The sequence below is a fragment of the Acomys minous genome, assembly GCF_964271855.1.
Source record: "Acomys minous genome assembly, chromosome: 8".
Lineage (NCBI taxonomy): Eukaryota > Metazoa > Chordata > Mammalia > Rodentia > Muridae > Acomys > Acomys minous.
The window spans coordinates 31,632,147-31,650,789 of record NC_140489.1 but is presented as its reverse complement, the minus strand read 5'-3'; the positions used below and the strand labels follow the sequence as shown (position 1 = coordinate 31,650,789).

Below are 18,643 nucleotides of genomic sequence, written 5' to 3'. Positions count from 1 at the left end.
GAAGACATTTTCTGTAGCATTTATGGATATGAACTCCTGTACTTTGAAGTATTCATAGAAAGAGGAATATAAAAGCTTAGCTTCCATATTGTTGGGAACACACAGAAGGTAAGATATTCCTACTTTTTCTAGGGAATAGGGCGCTGTGAACCGTGGTTTTGTAGTTGGAGGCTTTGGAGCTTTCTGTCCCTAGGACAGAGCTTCTTCATTTCCTTCTACTCATCTGCACCCCAACTTGTATAGTTGGTCCTGCTCGGTCTTCTGGAAGAGAGAAGGTTATTTATGACATTGTTTCCCACGGGTCTCCTGACAGTATATTTTGTATCATACTCTAAAGATGTTTCACCTGCAATATTAGTAGCCCCACTATGAGTAAACTTTTACACAGTTTTCACATCTTTATGGCTCAGAGCACAAAGTGAGAGCAATACTCGCATTCGTTACAGTTTGCCACAGATGAGCAAATACTCTGGCTGGCTACATGTTAATTAGATGTCAGAACTACTGAATTAGTGACACTTGTCTTGCTTCCAGCTGGAAGTAACTTGTACACACACACACACAGACACACACACAGACATACACACACACACACACACACACACACACACACACACACACACACACACATATTTATATGGCCAGAGGATGCTTTTCCTCACTGTTAGGAAACCGGCTTTTTAAATAGTCCACATTGAGGCAAAAATAGAAAAGAAACAATTTCAGGTCTTTGGTGGGTTTACCTGAAACTTAGGTGGATGTGAAATCCTTATCGAAAGCGTACGCGTGGCTTTCTCTCCAGCCATTGCCCAGACATACAAGGCACACTGCTCTGCGCAGGCTCTTCAGTGTGCCTAACCAATCACTGTTTATTTTGGCATTCACTTGCTTTCCAGCCCTCAGAGTGCGCCCAGCTGTGTCATTACATTCAGCATCCGTCTGCAGCTCCTCCGCACCTGCAGCTTCTGCTAATCTTGGGTCACGTGTGTTTTGTGTAGACATAACTGAAGGCAATCAGTTTGGGATGAGATCACCAGGTTGCTTTACTTTGGGACTAGAAGGAAAACCATAATCTTTCCTAAAGAGACAGACCTGGAGGCAAAAATAATTAGTTTCCTTCTTTAGGCTTTTATACCCTGTCATTTCTGTTGGGAGGCCGAAGGTTCACTTGATGAAGCTCATTGCATTGTGAAATAGGTTGTTTTGTGTCAGTTCCTTTCTCCTTTAATCCCTTCACAGAAAAAGAACTTAGTTTCATTATAGGTTCATGTTTTATTTGTCTTTGTTTTGATCACACAAAGTGCAGATGTTTAATTATGTGTAGAAGGTTTGCCTGCATATATGTTGTTACACTAAGTGTGTGCAGTGCATGCAGAGGCCAGAGGAGGGCACGATCCTCTTGAACTTAGAGAAGATCTGAGCTGTCATGCGGGCTCTGGGCACTGAACCCAGATCCTTTGCAAAAGTAACAAGTGCTGTTAGCCACTGACCAGCTTTCTAGTTCCTTCTCACTTTTTCTTTGCGATACTAAAATGAAGTTGTTTATCTTGAGGCAGTAGTCTCATGGTCCTGGTAGTAATACTGCTCTGTCTGCTGCTGTGGTTTTCTCGTAGAACCCCATGCAGGCCCTGCTGTAGAACCCCATGCAGGCCCTGCTGTAGAACCCCATGCAGGCCCTGCTGTAGATCCCCATGCAGGTTGCTGCTGTAAAATCCCCATGCAAGTTGCTGCTGTAAAATCCCCATGCAGGTTGCTGTTGTAAAATACCCTTGCAGGTCCCTGCTGTAGAATCCTCACACTATTTTTCACTTGTAGGAAGGAGAGATTTTGTTTCCAAAGATAGGGGTATTGTCCTCATCAAAATGGTGGTGATCCATTTTTTAGTATCAGAAGTAGAGTTCAAAAAGACTTTGTTCTGGATTTTACAACTGCAGGGGCATCCAATCTGGGATATAAATGATTTGAGAAATTCCCTTTTGAGACAAAGTTAATAGCTAAATTTGCACTGAAACAGGATTTTTTTTTTTAATTAAAAAGATACTGAGTTGTAAACAAGTGACTCAAGGAAGGGTAGCACCAGTTTATGAAAGTGTCCGTGGGGGCTCTGAGGCTTACACCCACTCAGAGAAGTGGAGGAAGATGCTGAAAAGGCCTTTTCTAGTGCAGCCCTCTTTGCACTTTGCCACCCCCCCCCCCCCCCGCCCCCAGCCATATTACCCAGTGGAAATGCAGAAAAGACCCCAAATCATTTTGTAATGCTTTGCTTCCCTCTGCCACCTCCAGGCCCTCCTTCAGTAGCCTTGCTTGCTAATTAACACAGGCTCCAGGGGGATATTTACCTTTTCTGTGCTGGATTCCTGTGGTTTTGAAAGAATTCAGGTACTTGCTGATTGCCAAGGAATTTAGATTACCTCACAGACTGCACAGTGTCCAGAATCTGCCACAACAGCAAGTGGGGGAAGAGACAGCAACAATGGGGAGAAGCCCTTCCTAGCCTCACTGTCACTCTCCCTGGCAGGCCCTTGCTGTTTGTGAAGTTTGAGTCATTCCTGGCTCCCAGGACAGAGGATCAGGCTGGTAATCCCCTCCCAGACTCTGCAGGGCGCTGCCCAGGCACTGCAGCATTTTGGCAGTATCCCTGCTGCAGCTGGTTGACAGCAGATCAGAGCTCTTGGGCCTCTTGTTCTCCTCCATAAGATTTTTCTAGGTCAGGCCAGGATGAAACCCAGTGGCTTCTGGCAAGGGTGGCTGAGCTGGTCTCACTGCCCAGGCTTCTCTGCGCAGGACGGCTTATACGTGCTAAAGATAGCCCATGTGCCACTACAGCAATCTCCTTTTATTGTGCATTTGTTCTGAATGTCGAAAATGTATCTAGCAAACTGAGTACCTAACTCTTTCCGTGTAGGCTCCGTGACTGACTGTAAGAATAGATGCTGTCAGGTTCTTCAGGCCACAGCACAGTGTATACACGGGAGGGCAGTTCCTAAGAGCTCACTGCATTGTAAAGGTCTTGAAACAAGCAGTTAAGGTGCACTTTCCAGCAGTATTCACAAGTGCCCACCACAGATGCTTCTTGATTTACATTGAGTTATGTTCCAGCATAGCCATCATCAATTTGCTATCATCCAGGGGTCTTGATCATTTTGTTTTTTTCTTTTCCTCTGCCAGTTAAAGACTTAAAAGACGGGGGGGGGGGGGGGGGGGGGAACCCAAACAAACAAACAAAGAAACAAAAACCCACTTCAAATATCAAGTGCAACAAGTAGCAGCAGGAAAAATCTTAGGCACAGCTCACAAAATTAGCTAGCAAAGAAAGGCTTTTAATGGGGTGATGAAACATAGCAAGGCGCTTCCAGAGAAAGACCCTGACCAGTAGAGTGGAGACTTGGAAGCCAACGCCTGTGGCTTTGAGGTGGTCTTCCTCCCTGAATTTAGGGTTGGCCAGTTGGAACATAGACAGGAAAGCTGATAGGTCCACAAACTTTGGGTAACTGTGTTCCAATCTGGCCTTGAACTTGTAGGACCTTGAATTTGTCAAACCTGTCCACTGACTGTATGGCTCTAGCAGCTGGAGGGAAAGCCTGCAGGGCTTTAGGCCTTTGTGTCTGGTCAGAAATGTGAGGAAGAAGCTAGAAGTTTGTTATCTTTGTTTCCTAGTCGTGACTCCTTTTCCTGTTTGTCTGCCTATCAAGGGTTAACTCTAGTCCCTCAGTTGAAAATGCATTTTTAAAAGATTATATTATTTTCATTTTATACACATAGGTGTTTTGCTTGTGTGTGTGGAGTTACACACAGTTTAGAGCTGCCACGTGGTTACTGAGAATTGAACCCAGGTCTCCTGGAAGAGCAGCCAGTGAGCTCTTAATTTCTGAGCTCTTAATCTCTTCAGCCTACAAAAAGGCGCTTAACACACCTCACCCAGCAGAAACGTTAGCTTAGCAATATGGTTTACTGTTTCCTATCAGTTGTCACCCTCTTGATGGTGTGGGCGACTGGCTACAGCTTGCTGTACTGCTCAGGGTGACAAGATAGTACCAGTGCATATTGCTAGTGTGAGAACGATCTGCATTCCGAACTCACAGTGTGGTTTCTTCACACAGGCAGAAAGCTTGTGAATCAAGTGTTGGGAGTTGGAGCCTATTTCATGTCTTAACACTGAAGCCCTTTCTTCACAGCCTCTGCTCTGCGCTTCAGAGACGCCATGACTACTGCCCTGCTTCCAAGGAGGAACATCAGCAAACAGAAAGCATGGCTTTAAGACTTCGTTTTCAAAATAGAGACAGTCCATAGTTGTTTTCAGATTGATGGAACGATGGGCTCACCGTTCTCTTGTTACCGGGGAGCTGTAAGATAAAAGAGCCCAGGGTTCAGATTATCTAAGTAATTAAGATCCCCATGTTTTCTTGCCATAAATGTCAAGGTATAACATTCTGTTGTGTGGGCTTTCTTAAAACTTGGATTTAAAAAAATTACATTTATCTGTCTGTTTCTGTGCTCAGGCATCACAGTTCACATATGAAAATCAGAGGACAATTATGGGAACTGGTTCTCTTCTCCTTCTATGTTGGTGACAGAGATGTAACTTGGATTTTCAGGCTTGGTGACAGTGCCTTTTCCTCTTGAGCCATCTTGAGGGCTTGATGTACTTTTCTTTCTCGCTTTTTGAGTAACACTCACTTATCTTTTTAATTGAAAATAATTTTTTTCACATACTATGTTTCTGATCACTGTTTTCCCTCTTTCATCTCCTCCCAGATCCTCCTCACCTCCTACCTATCCAATTCCATGATTCTATGATTTGATTGTTAGAAAACAAACAAGCAAATTAAGAAAACCAGAACAACAACAAAAAAACCCAAAACTAGTATTAAGCAACACCAACAAAGAAAAAAGCACAAGAAACACATACACAAAGCCCATAAAAACACAAAATTGGAAGACATATTATATAAGCATAAGATTAGTAAGGAAAAAAAGTGTTCAAATGAAGTAATCTAAGATATCTCCCCTCCCCCAAAATCTTCCCAAACCCTGTTGAGTATGTTTTGTGTGGCCATGTGCTGGGCATGGGCCTGCTCTGAAGTGTCTTGTTATACCATGAGACCCCATTGGAGGGCCCAACCCTCTTCAATGTTGATCTCCTTAGGAGATTTTTTTACTTCGTTCATCATGTGACTTTCAGCTAAATTAGGATGAGCTTACCTAGGAAATAATTGATTCGTCTAGCTTGCTTATAGAGACATTTGATGAAACTTTCCGGCCTGGACCGGATGAAGTGTAGTGGTGTTTGGAGGGCTAATACACTGGTTCTCAACCTATGGGATTGACGACCCTTTTGCAGGGGGACACATGTCAGATATTTGTGTTATGACTCATAACAGTAGCAAAATTACAGTTATGAAGTAGCAACGAAATAAGAGGAACTGTATTAAAGGGTTGCAGCATTAGCGGGGTTCAGAACCACTGCTCTAATGAAATGGTCACAAATCCTAAGTGTTTCCCAGTGGACACTGAAAGTGGCAAAGCAACCTTTCCTGTCAGAAGGCACTTGTGCTGTGCAGTGCTCCAAAGTCACCAGTGGTGTTCTTCTAATCGTCACAAGAAACCTTCTCAATTTTGAAGCCATCTGGACTTGTGAAGAAGCTATCTGAGAAGTGTGACGAGCCAGCCTTTACCTGCCAAGAGACCCCATTTAGCTCTGCAAAATTGTTTACCAACATTCTTTTTAAGCAAAGACCCAATCAAGGATGGTGTTCTGTTGTCAAGGCTCCTCAGGCTCCTGCAGTCTGGAGCAGTTCCTCAGTGGTTCTGTGACTTCATGACCTCAGCATTTTGGAAAATGACAGGCCAGTCATTTTGCAAATTGTCCTTCAATTTGGGTTTGCCTGTATTTTCTCATGATTAAACTTTGCTTATTCATTTGGGGTCAGAATCCCACAGAAGCGATAATAACTTCTCATTTTGGTGTATTTGATGGTGCATGCTAATTGTTTAGTATTTGATTAGTGGTAGTGACTTTGAGAGTCTTTCATTGTGAAGTGGCTTTGTCTTCCCTCTGTGATCACCAAGAATTATGAGAAGGTAGTTGGAAACCATGTAACAGTCATCCCTCTTTTTTTTTTTAAGATTTATTTATTTATTAAGTATACATGTTCTGTTTGCATGTTCACCTGCATGCCGGAAGAGGGTACCAAATCTCATTATAGATGGTTGTGAGCTACCATGTGGTTTCTGGGAATTGAACTCAGGACTTTTGGAAGAGAAGGCAGTGCTCTTAACCACTGATCCATCTCTCCAGCCCTTCAGCAAATCTTTTATATGTATTGGTGTTTCTTGCTTGGTGAGTTATTACATCAATGCCTGCCCGATGATGATTTTCAAATCCCGCCATCCTTGTATTTGTATAAGTTGGCATTTTACTTTAAGAAAAGATTATTTTCTTCCTATTATATATTCATTTGTTTATTAATGCAGAGTAAAGGATTTCTATTTTATTTAATGGACCCCTTTATTATACTGTTTTATTTTCATGCTCTGGTTGGGACAGTGTTGGCCCCTTTACCCTAGGTTTTGTGTCCTTTTGTCATGTCTCCATCATTCTTGGAGTATAAAATGTTTTAGGCTCATCTTGTTCTGACCCAGGCCTGGGTCAGTCATATCTCCAAGGAGCACTGGGTACTTGGCTATGGGATTGCATTTAGAATCGAAGGCTTGGATGCTTAATGATCTCATTGCTCTGGGGCTTGCAATAGACAGACCTGGGAGGCATGTATGTGTGTTCCTTTTCTCATATGGACATCCGCATTCATTCAGTATCTGTTTATCAGGAAATGAGATTATATTAGCATTTACAGTTCTACTTCAAACTGGCTTTTGTCTTTTGCATATTTTTTCTTTCCATTCCAACAAAGAAAAAGCTATCTCCCAATATCTTTAACATATTAATTTTTATTTTATTTGTCTTTTGAGACAGGGTTTCTCTGTGTAGCTCTTGTCCTGTAACTTAATAGGTAGATCAGACTGGCCTCGAACTCAGAGATTCACCTGCCTCTGCCTCTGGAAGTGTTGGGTTAAAGGCGTGTGCCACTAACCCCGGGCTTTAACACATTTGTTTAGTTTAGTTTTCTGGTTTGTAGCCAATCTCTTGCCCTTGCTGAGCTACCTCCCCACTCAGATGCTCTCTATTCTGTGGATTTAGATCCCATAGGGTTATTGTTCGGCCTAGATAACCTCCTGTACTTCCTAGGGCTTGCTTCTCAGCCCATACACTGTTTCCTCCCGGGGCGGAAAGAAGTTAACTAGTTAAGTCATTAAAGTTAAAAGCAAAAACACCAAACCTTTGTAGGTACCAGATCTGAGAGTTGTGTGACTTCTTGCCTAGACAGTAAGGAGACACTGATGATCAGAGGTAAATGTGGCTGTTTAACACAGACTCACAAGAGCTGTACAATCTAACAGCTTTCTCTTGTATGGTCTCTTTCCATTGCTCTTTGGGCTGAGGAACAGCAGAGTTAGTGCTTTGCCCTGTCAGGGGCATTTGCTGTTACTCTTCTCTTCACCCTGATTCTTTCACCTTGTTTCCTAGACCCTGGAGAGGCCCATTATGGCATTCGTAATACTGTGCGTGCTGGGCTTTAGAATCAGATGCTGTAGTGAAAGGAAGAGGAGGAAGAAAAGGAGGCAAGTCCGCAGAGTTAGACGAGAGGAGATACCTTCCCTGACCAGAACTTTCTCTGCCCCCCCCCCCACTTCATCCTTATGACAAGGAGATGGTGACAAGGGATCTCAAGGGATCTGTCACCATGGGTTAATGTCTTTTGGAGGGAGGCAGTCTTGGATCTCGCCTGGTCATTCAGAGAGAATTCAGAGTGACTCTTCCTGCTCTGAGAATCACTTACTGCATGAAGATTGGGATGTAAAGGCAAAGTTTGTTTGCCACAATATGATGACAGAGAATTAAATGGTAACTTCTAGAAGTTTCTGGAAGCTTTGAGGTCTTTCTCAAGCATAGACACAATGCTTGTCTACTCTCTCAAGCCATATATGCCTGGTCAAGATTTTCTCATTATCCACATCCTTTTTCCTGCCTTGTGTTTGTTTATTTTGCTTTCTTGTGTTTATTTGTTTTTCTTTGGCTCTTGTATTTTTCTGGTATAGAGAATTAAGGAGTGGAGGTAGTTGGGTTGGTGAAAAGAAATAGAGAAAAGGGAAAAATTTAAATGCTGACTTTTAATGCGGTAAAAATCATGTTGACTTCATAGTCTGGGTAAGCATATGTAAACCGTTTGTAAATCATATGAAAATAAACTTATGGCCTTCTAGATTTCTTCACACACTTGGATATGTGTTTTGGGGAAGCGCTTACAGGCTGGGTGATACACCACCAGCAGTGTATGAGTAAGGCTTGGTGTTCACTGTCACCATTGTCTTGAGGCCTTTTTGATGCCGAGCATCACTGGGCACTTTTCTCTTTTCCTGCTTGCTGCCCGCAGAGGCCCCTGCATATGTTTCATCCTTTGGTCTTGTAGTCTAGGACATAAGGTTGCTGCCCTATTTGTTGTAGGCTCTAGGTCAAATCCTGTCTTTTGCTCTCATTCCAAATTCAGAAAACCTCCTGTACTGGGCCCTACTAATGTTGTGCTTCCTCTCAGTAGTGCTGTGTGGGCCTTCCTGAGCCATGAGTGAGTGCTGTTCCAGTGTTAGTGTGTTCCACTTTCCCCTTTTCTGTCTCTTGTATAATATTGCTCCAGTTACTGTGTGGACCCAGAGTAGGTGTTCCTTGAAATGTCATAGCATCCTACATATAGTTGCCCTGCTTGTGAATTACGTATTTTGAATTTTCATTCTTCCCATTGATAAAAGAGATAAGAGAAGCAGCATCTAAGAATGGAGAAACCATGGGGTTTTGGAGTTTGAATCTCGGATAAGTTTTTCAATCTTTTTTTTTTTTTTTTTTTTTTTTTTAAAGACAGGGAGAGTCTCACTGCAGCCCTGGCTAACCTGGAACTCTCTGTGTAGACCAGACAGATCTTTGCCTCCTGAGTGCTGGGGTTAAAGGTGTTTTGTTTTGTTTTTTAACCATACCTGGCCAAGTTATTCAGTCTTTATGGACCATATTGAGCTTTTTATCTATTTAAAATGAATCAATTTCATAGAGTCACTTTTCGGATTGACTTGATATGTGGTGATGTATAGAAAACACTTTTCACAGCAGTTGTTACTTAGCAGAGATCAGTGTTCACTAGATAATATTGTCACCTCCTCCTTGTAAGATAATGAAATGTGCTCTATGCTATCGCCATCTCCACAGTCTTCAGTCACACTGAAACTGTTCCTGCTATTTAACCCATGTTCTTGTTGTCAGGTTTGCAACTGTGCGGTATGATCAAGGATCCAAGAATATTCGGAACCAGTTCATGCACCTCACAAACTACAGTGTGAATAAGAAGAGTGGAGACTATGTGAGGTACTGGCTGGGCCTCAGCTGGGAGTGATGGGACATGCTTCACTGGAACATAACCTTGGGATACCTAGATGATACTGGAAGGGCACCTTAAAAAATTAGTTTATGTAAATGAGTGTTTTGGCTGTGCGTGTACCATGTATGTTCCTAGTGTTCATGGGAGCCAGAAGAGGGTAGCAGATCCCCCTGGAACTGGAGTTACCGATGGTTGGTAGCCTCCGAATGGATGTTGAGAATTGAATACAGGTCCTTTGGAAGAACAGTGAGTGCTCTTGTAGTGAGAGCCATCTCCAGCGCCTCAAGTATCAGTTTTGAGGCATTGCTGCTATTGCTGCTGCTTCTCCATAGTATACCCAGCCAGAGGGTCATCTTAGTAATCAAAGTATTTCTTTGCCATTTGTCTTTCCCTACTTAACTTAGTGGTAAGACTTTCAGCTTGGAAATTACATCTAAAGCTTAAAATTATTTGTATCCTTTGACACCACAGTCCTATTTCTAGGAGTTTAACCTTAAGGATGTATGTATAGAATCAGTTAATCACTACGCATCTTATGTATTGTTTGATGGCAAGGCACACTGAGACAGTACCTGTAGCCAACACCCGATGAAATGAATCTATTAGCTAAAGTTGTTATTTCTGCTGAGGAAGGAGAGAAAGATATGTCCTGAAATGTTAACTCCTTAACTACAAAATGTAAGATTAGGGTAGTCAGTTTCTCGGTTTTTCTCCTTTGCTTTTATGTATCTTCTGAAATTTTCTAAAATACACTACTATGATCAGAAAAGAAAGGGGGAAAACTAAAGAAAGGAATGAGGCCATCTCACAAGAAGCAGGAAGCAGCACCAACGTGTGGGAACGTTATCTGGGTTCTGTTTTCTTTCATCCTGGTAATTTTATAATTTTGCCAGAAAGTGGAAAAATAGAAAAGAAACCAAATAGTCCCTTTCTATTCAGACTAAAAATAAGTTTCCAGTAGCTCCAAGGAAGGGAGGAAGGAGCCTGCAAGTGTCTGGTGGTAGCTGAAGTGAAAGAGGTGTCGCTGAGTGTCCTGTGAGCAGCAGCTGCCATGCCCCTCCTTTAGATGGGCAGGGATAGTTAACTGGAGAGGGTGTGAAGGACTGAGAAGTTAGCGACAAAGCAGAAGTGCCCGGCTGCAGGACGACACCCAGGGGAGCCTACCGCATCCACCACTTTGTTGTAGTAGGCTGCCTTGTGCCATCAGTGGTACTTGAGAAATTTGGGAAAGTAGCTGTCACAACCAGAGACAGGAGGCTTGGTCAATGTGACAAAGCTAGTCTGTGCAGTAGCTCCTTAAAATACAGTAGTAAATTAGCTTACTAACCTGTCCCAACTCAGTTCTGGTCTGAATGGCATCTGAGGTGAATGCCTCAGAGACATTCACTCAAAGACTAGATATGTTACATCCCATTGTTAATTTATTATAACCATTCTTAAACTCGCTCATATTTTACCTGCCTTTCTTCCCTTATTGATGTGGAAGAATTAGCTCTCCTCTTTACCCTCTTCATAAAATCAAGCTCTGAATTGATAGAAACAGTGTCTTAAGAAGAACCAGAGAGAAGTCAGCAAAGTGGTTATTTTTCCAAAAAAACTCAAATCACAGAGAAAGGCAGGTTTTCTGGCACATGTGACCTCAATTCTTTTTTTTTTTTTTTTTAAAGTTGTGATGATCCAGAAGTGGAGGATTATGGGAACAAATGGAGCATGAGTGCCATGCTTAGGTACCTGAAACAAGAAGGCAAGGATACAACCGGTGAGTATCAGATATTTTCATTTTAGACTCTATTTAAATTTTTTTTCTAATATTTATCTGGTGTGTATGTGTGCGTGTGCATGCGTGCGTGCATGCAAGGACCTGTAGAGGCCAGAAGAAGTTATCAGATCTCCTGAAGCTGGAATACAGGAGGTTGTGAGCTGCTCCACGTGGGTGCTGGGAACCAAATGCAGGTCCTCTGCAAGAGCAGCAAGTGCTCTTCTTAACTGCCAAGGCATCTCTCCAGCTCTTTGATTTCACCCCTTTGCACTGTTATTACGCTGTTGTTTCTTACCAGGGCCTCTTGATAATGTTACTGAGAAGCCCCATGGGTGACTGCTCTTGTTCTTTTTTCTGGGGTTTACAGTAGAGAACAGATTTCTATGACCCCTAAATCTCTGTTCTTGTTTCTAGTTTGGAAAGTATCACTTTTCTCTTTAGTCCTCAGTGAACTTGTCTTTCTTGAATGCTGTACTGCTAACTAAGATGTCTTGGTGTTTTGTATACCGCACTGCCTATCTCTGTATTGGCTCTGAGTTCAAATTTTCTAAGTTAAACTCTTCATTCTTGTTGCTGAGTTGGAGAATGCAGAGTGGAATTTGAGTATGGGGTTGGAGTAAAACAGAATGCTTGCTGAGCCTTGAGCAGCCTGGGAAGCGGTGTGCAAGCAGCCTCTGTTCATGCTCAGGGAGATGGTGCTAGGAGAGGGAGAAAGACGAGAAAGGCTCATTCTGTGGCCTGTGCCTTCTGTCACAGGCCACCTGCACCCATGTCCATCTCCACATGGCATGCCTGCCCTGTAGCACCTATTCTGAAGACTGCTATTTAGATGCATTTTGAATAAGCATACATGCTTTTATAATTGCACTGTGACCTATAGTCTGCTCCTACTAATACATGCGTTGTAGTGTTTCTGTTTTCATTACAAAAGATTGTTTTTGCAGCACTGATGGCCCATGTGGAAGACCTGATCATTAAGACAATAATCTCTGCTGAACTAGCTATCGCCACTGCCTGCAAAACCTTTGTTCCACACCGCAGCAGTTGTTTTGGTAAGGAGCTGCCAGAGGCTTGTGTTTTGTGAGGAGGGTCTTCTTACGTGGCTGCTAGGGGTGCTGGGGGTCTAAACTCAAGCTCTTGAAAAGCAGTTTATTGAACCATCCCCCTTGCCTTTGTCAATACCTGTCCTAAATGTGTGATGCAGTACAGAGCCTCTGCTTAGGTTTCTATTGCTGTGATAAATACCATGGCCGAAGGCAGCTTGGGGAAGACAGGCTTCACGGAGCCTCACTTCCACATCAGAGTCCATCACTGAAGGACATTAGAGGGGAGCTCAAGGCAGGAAGTGAAGCCCAAGCCATGAAGGAGCATTGCTTACTGCCTTGCTCCTCATGTTCTCCTCAGCCTGTTTTCTTACACAACCAAGACTGCCTGTCTACCCTACCAGCACACTACCCTCACATCAGTCATCAGGCAAGAAAATGCACCGCTGGCTTGCCTACAGACCAGTCTTTCGAGGGACATTTTCTAAATTGAGGTTGCCTTTTCCAAAAGACTTTAGCTTTTGACATGTTAGCAAACAAACTAGCACACTTGCTACAAAATGATAAGTGAGATGTGGCCCTTGTCCTCCAAAGAAGGACACAGGAAGTGATAAAAGGCAGTTAGCATAGTAGAGTAACTGTGTATAATACTCTTGGAATATGCAAATGCCACCAGCAGTTTGCCTGGAGCAGCCAGGGAAATAGACCCTAACACAAGAAATATGATATGCAAACTATAGAGTATTAGTATTTTTCCTCCTAGACAGCAGCTCACCATCCCCCCTCCCCCCTACACACACAGCTAGGGAAATGGTCCAGGAGAAAGAGGTGCAGGGACTAGATAGTTACCATGTGACCAGGTATTCCATTTGTAGGTATTTACTTAGGAGAAATGAAACTTTATGTCCACAGAACTCTTAGCTGCAAATGTTATCTATTTTTGTAATGGTCCCAAATTGGAAACAGCCAAACAGCCACCAACTGCTAAATGGATAATTGTGTATGTCCATATTATGGAATACCAACTTCTTTGTAGTTAAAAGGAATAAATACACTTTTGCTACACGTAACAGCATAGGTAAGTTTCAAAAGACAGTACTGCGTGAGGGAAACTTCTCTGAAAAGACATAGACCATACATATTTCATTTACTTGACTTTCTGGAAAAGGAAAAGAAGTAAACAAAAATCCCATTGGTGGTTGTTGAAAGGTGAGGAAGGTGAGGATTGACCACAAAGAGGTACAAGTATACATCTCTGATAAGAGTTTTTTGTATCATGATTGAGTTTGGGTTTAAACAGCTGTACACTTTTCAAGATTCACTCTAAAAGAGTGAATTTTATTATGTACGTGTTACCTCTATACATATACCTTAAAAGGAAGTACTGATAGATGTATCTCAAAAACATGGTAAATATAATACAGGAAGCTAGACTCAAATGAGCATGATACCCATTTATATGAAATTCTAGAGTAGGTAGAATAAATTGATGGTGGAAGAATTAAAAATCATGGTTGTCAGGGATGAGGCAAGAACGAGATATCTACCAGGAAGAGGCTTGAGGGATGTTCCTGAGTGATGGAAGTGTTGTGTGTCCCTCCATAGGAGTGTGGGTTACATGGATGTGACCACTTCTGTATCTTTACGGCCCATCCATCTCATCATAGCTAAATCACACCTCACAAGGCAGTAGAAATGGTTGGTTGGATTAAAAAGATGAGGGCTGTCAGTATTGTTTTGAGCTGGTTGTTTCAAGAGTTTGATCTGATGCACAAGCTATCTTTTCACCCCGCTCCCCGCCACTGAGCCCAACCGTATTAAGGTGCGTTGGACCTGCACTCTGCTGCCATACTGTCACACAGCAGCATGCATTGCTTCCCCCACTCTCACATGGCTGTAGGTTCAAGCCTGGTATAAGGGTGGCTAGACTGAGGCCTGGTTGACTGTAGGGCTTGGCACACTCCATAGTTGGTTCTATTACAGCAGCTTTTATCACAGGGTAAGAGCTAGTTTAGTGCTGTGAATGTGATTTTCTCACTTTAAGATTTTTCTTTTCGCAGACTGTTGTTTTAAAGACTTTTAGCCAAATGTAAGCTCTTAGAATTTGCCTCTGAGGCAGTGAAATGTTAAGTATGATGGCTTAAAACACAATGTGGAGTGTTTAAATAGTGGCTCTCATTGATTGTTGATCCATCTAACCTGCCTTTCTTTATGGCGGGTTCTCTCTACCTCCTGTATGTGCATCAGTCATTATTGTCACTGCGTTCTTTATGCTGTTATTAAATGCTACTGTACGAAAGAGATGAAGCCTATGCTACTGCTCTGAAACACTGAGGGAGCATTTTCTCATATTGGGATAGTGTATCTCATATAATGCTATGGAACTTCTAGATTGTATATTGTCTCCCTCCCTTCCTCCCTCCCCCCCTTTGCCTTCATTGTCTCATTCACTTTCTCTGTCCTTTTCTCTTCTCCCTTCCTCTGTTCCTCCCTCCTTCCTTCTTCCTTTTTTTATCTTGAGGTGTAGCCCAAACTCACATTCAACTCATGATCTTTCTGCCTCATTCTCCCAAATACTGTGATTGCAGATGTATGCCAACATAGCTGCTCGCGTTTTCCCTTTTAAGTGTCTTATTTAGAGCTATATGACAAAACCTTTTTCTCAGATTAAGGAGAGGATTAGTGTTGTTGTTGAAGACTAGGCAAGCTATTAAGAAGATGCCGTGCCTGTAAAAGCCTGAATTTGTTACCAAAGGGAGCCAGTTGATGTGCTTCCTTTTCTTTACCTCTTAAAGTAAGATTTATATAGTTACATGAAAATGTGTGCAGCTCCAAACTTTTATTGTTTTTTTAAATTTTGCAAATTTGCAAGTTTTGCAAATTAAATGGAATCCTATATAATTAGCTGCTATGGAAGCTGACATATTCATGAAAACAGTAGCATGTCCAGGTCTAGATGAGTGTGACTGTATACCCGGGAGCTGAGGCAGGGAGGATCATGAGCTAGTGGTTGGCCTGGGTTTCACAAGGCCTACCTTGAGCAAACAAATAAAAAAGAGTGTGCGTGTCTGTTGAAGTAGGCCATAGCCTATTGCTGAATATCCAGTTCGTGGCACTGACTATTGGAAAGAATAAGAGAGCCTGGAGGATGTGTCTTACATTCAGGTGACAGCACCACGGCACAGTAGGGGTCAGACTGGCTGCTGGGCTGTTAGAGCCTGTCCTGGGTTTCTTGGTGCTGCATTCTAGCTTTGGACTTCTGTGTTTTAGAGTATATATTTCTAGTTTTTTTTTTTTTTAAAGATCAGAGAGTGAAAAATATCCTCTTGAAACAAGGAAGTTTGTGCCAGAATACATTTCTAGAAAACCCCTGCTTGTTTTCTTTGTGTGAGTTCTGAGATAGCGTTTTTTTTGTTTGTTTGTTTGTTTGTTTGTTTGTTTGTTTTTTGTTTTTTGTTTTTGGAGAAGAGATGCAAGGGAGGGTTTGGTTGAGTGATCCTTGGGATGATGCTGGGAGTGGGGAGAACTCCCACTTTGGAATGTGGATGCTGAGGACTGTGTGACTCCTGTTGCATGGATCTCAGCAGCCATCCCTGAAACTTTACATTAAAACTAGAGATCCTAGGAGAAGAGATGCATTTTGGGTATTAGCTTGTTTCTTGCCATAGTTGGGGAGGTGGAGGAAGAAAAATCAACAAAGGATCCAGAATTCATGGAGAGTCGATCTTTGGCCCCTTTCTTTTCTTGAGTAATGTCAGTGGTACAAGGCAGCTTGCCACAGCCTGTTTCCCCGCTTGCCCGTGCCCTCTGTATCAGGCAGAACGCTTTACCTTAATCTTCCAAAGGAAATTGAACCTACAGGAGAGGGGAATGAGCAAGTATACTTTATATTTGGACGTCTTTGGAGCTGGGTGGCAAAAGCAAGAAAAGGTGACAGGAAGGTCGTGGAGCTGTGCCTTCCACAGACGTTTCGGTTTTCATATTGTGGTGGGAGGTGGTAGAGGAGGCCAAGGCAGAGCAAGCGTGATGTGGCTTTGGTGACATGTTCTTGCTTCATTCCTCCCCTCGCTTTCATGGGGTCGTGTGTGTTAAGTGTCACTGTGTAGAACTCAGCAGTAGCAATAGCCTGTTGGGCTTCAGGGTTTTCCTCTAGCTATCCTTTGAAGGAAGCCAGCTTTTCTGGAACGTCAGGTTCTTTGCTTAACCACTTATGCTCAGTGAGTTTCTAGGCCTCGGACAGGAGTTGAATGACTTCATGTGCTCTTCACGTGGAAAATGATCTTGCATGTTGTGTTGTATTTCCAGAACTGTATGGCTTTGATGTGCTCATAGATAATACTCTGAAGCCATGGTTGCTGGAAGTGAATCTCTCTCCTTCTTTGGCCTGGTAAGTCAGTTCTGTCAACCAAAAAAGATGAACCTGTACATGATACTGAAATATGTTCTGCTTTTTTTGTTGGAGGGGGTTATTTTTTTCTCTTGTGGTAAAAGACTTTTCCTCTGCACAGTGATGACTAGACTTTTAAAAATTAGATTGTTTATGGTATGTCATCACCCCCATGGGAGTCAGGGACCACTAGCTTGCCAGCCAGTTTACAATACATGTTTGTCATTTATTTGGCTTGTCAAAGATAATTCTTAATTTGATTTTTAACATTTTTAAAATGATAAGTCTATTTTTTTTTTAATTTACATCATTTTACTTTGGGCAACATGTAAGAAAACTCATTTTTTTTAAATTTAATTAATTTATTCAGATTACATCTAAATTGTTATCACATCCCTTGTATCCTCTCGTTCCTCCCTCCCTCCCAACTCTATTATTTTTAAAGTCTATTATTTCATCTTACTTGCATTACTAAACCACTTGAAACACAAACAAGTTACTTCTTTACGCTGCAAAAAGCAGTAGTCTTGAGAAATTTTTCTGACAGACATCCCAAACTACAAACAGAGTTGAGCAGATTTTACTACTCCTTAGAGAACATGAATATGAAAATAATGTCAAGTACTTAACTTCTTCATTGCCCCTCTGTGCACTAACAGCTTGGTTGGGATTTCCACCCACTGAGCTGTACACTCCTCTGTAGCATTGAAGCTGCACCAGCCTGAGCAGACCAAATTATAACCAGCACCAGCACCAGCTACCTCTTCATCCAAGCCAGGTTTTTGGTCTTTTTTTTTTCCTTTCTACTAAGTAAATTATACTTGAGGAAGATGGACACTTTACCATTGAGTCCATGACCGTCCCTCAGCGGAGCATCTTGCTGTAGTCAGACTCTGCTGTACAGATTTTATCCTTCTTAGCCCTCCCTGCATCCCCCAGCTGTGTAGGAGTTCAGCTACAGACAGACTCTCAGATGTTGCACTGCCATTGCTCCATGGACTTACCCAGAGAAGTGCGCATGTACTGTAGCAATGTAAAACGGGGCTAAGACACTGTAGAGCGGGCTTGGTGCAATCTTAGATTTGAATAAAGTAAAATAAGATCAGTTATGGAGAAGGGAAGTATACATTTTAAATACAAAAAAAAAAAAAGATGCTGCTTAGGTCTGCAGCAACAGAATTTCTATCAGCTATGTGCTTTTCAAAACAGAGGGCCCTAGAGGTTTCTGCCAGAGACCACCCAGCTGCTGAGCTTTTAAGGATGAGAGAGATTGGCAGAATGCCAAGTCCTGCAATAAAGACATGTTGTCTACTTGGTGCAGTGGGGACTTGGCTCACCTCAGGTGTGAGGTGTGCAGCTGGGTGGTGCCTTTAGCTGTTAAGCACTGCACTTCGTCAAGTCAACCCTTTACGCATTGCCCACTGAAGTACAGGGGCCAGTGTTAAATATCCCAGAGGGCCACAGTGGGGCCAACAGCAAGAGGAGTGTGGCTCGAGGAGGGGAGGAGCACCTAAGCTCCAGGTAGGCCGCTCCACACGAAGGCCTCTTGTTTTTGGTTCACACTGTTTCAATGTCCATATAGGCTCCTGCTTCCTGGTATGGGGAGCTGTTGGTAGGGCTTGCTTGGATCTTTTGCCCTATTTATAAGCCTGCAAGCTTAAGGAGATTGAGTTAGCACAGAAAATGAAAACTTTTAAAAATTGCCAAGTGGCCAGAATGTCTTGTCTTGTGAATGTGATGAAGTACTAAGACATAATTCAAATGGAGAACACTCATAAAATTATGCGAACAGTGACAGGCCGAGCCTTGAAACCGCACTGTGATAGCGAAGCAATAGCTCTAGTTTGCTCGAAACTTGAATTGCACAAGATCTGGAATACAAGATTGCATGTCAGGGAGTCGGTGTGTTGGTGCTGGGCACGCCTTACAGAGGACGGGTTTATTAGCTCACGGCTTATATTTCTCTTACTTTCCA

The 18,643-nt window shown here is 42.6% G+C and overlaps 1 protein-coding gene across 15 annotated transcripts in view; it reads left to right on the top strand.

Annotated features, from left to right (window-relative positions):
- Positions 1 to 18,643, top strand: part of TTLL5 (tubulin tyrosine ligase like 5) — a 238,117-nt gene that overhangs the window by 37,067 nt on the left and 182,407 nt on the right. For all 15 annotated transcript variants that reach the window (XM_084791597.1, XM_084791586.1, XM_084791585.1 and 12 more), the window contains 4 exons: positions 9,365 to 9,466; positions 11,147 to 11,238; positions 12,183 to 12,290; positions 16,587 to 16,668. In XM_084791597.1, the coding sequence (XP_084647723.1) occupies positions 9,365 to 9,466; positions 11,147 to 11,238; positions 12,183 to 12,290; positions 16,587 to 16,668 (384 nt within the window). The remainder of the gene's footprint in view (positions 1 to 9,364; positions 9,467 to 11,146; positions 11,239 to 12,182; positions 12,291 to 16,586; positions 16,669 to 18,643) is intronic.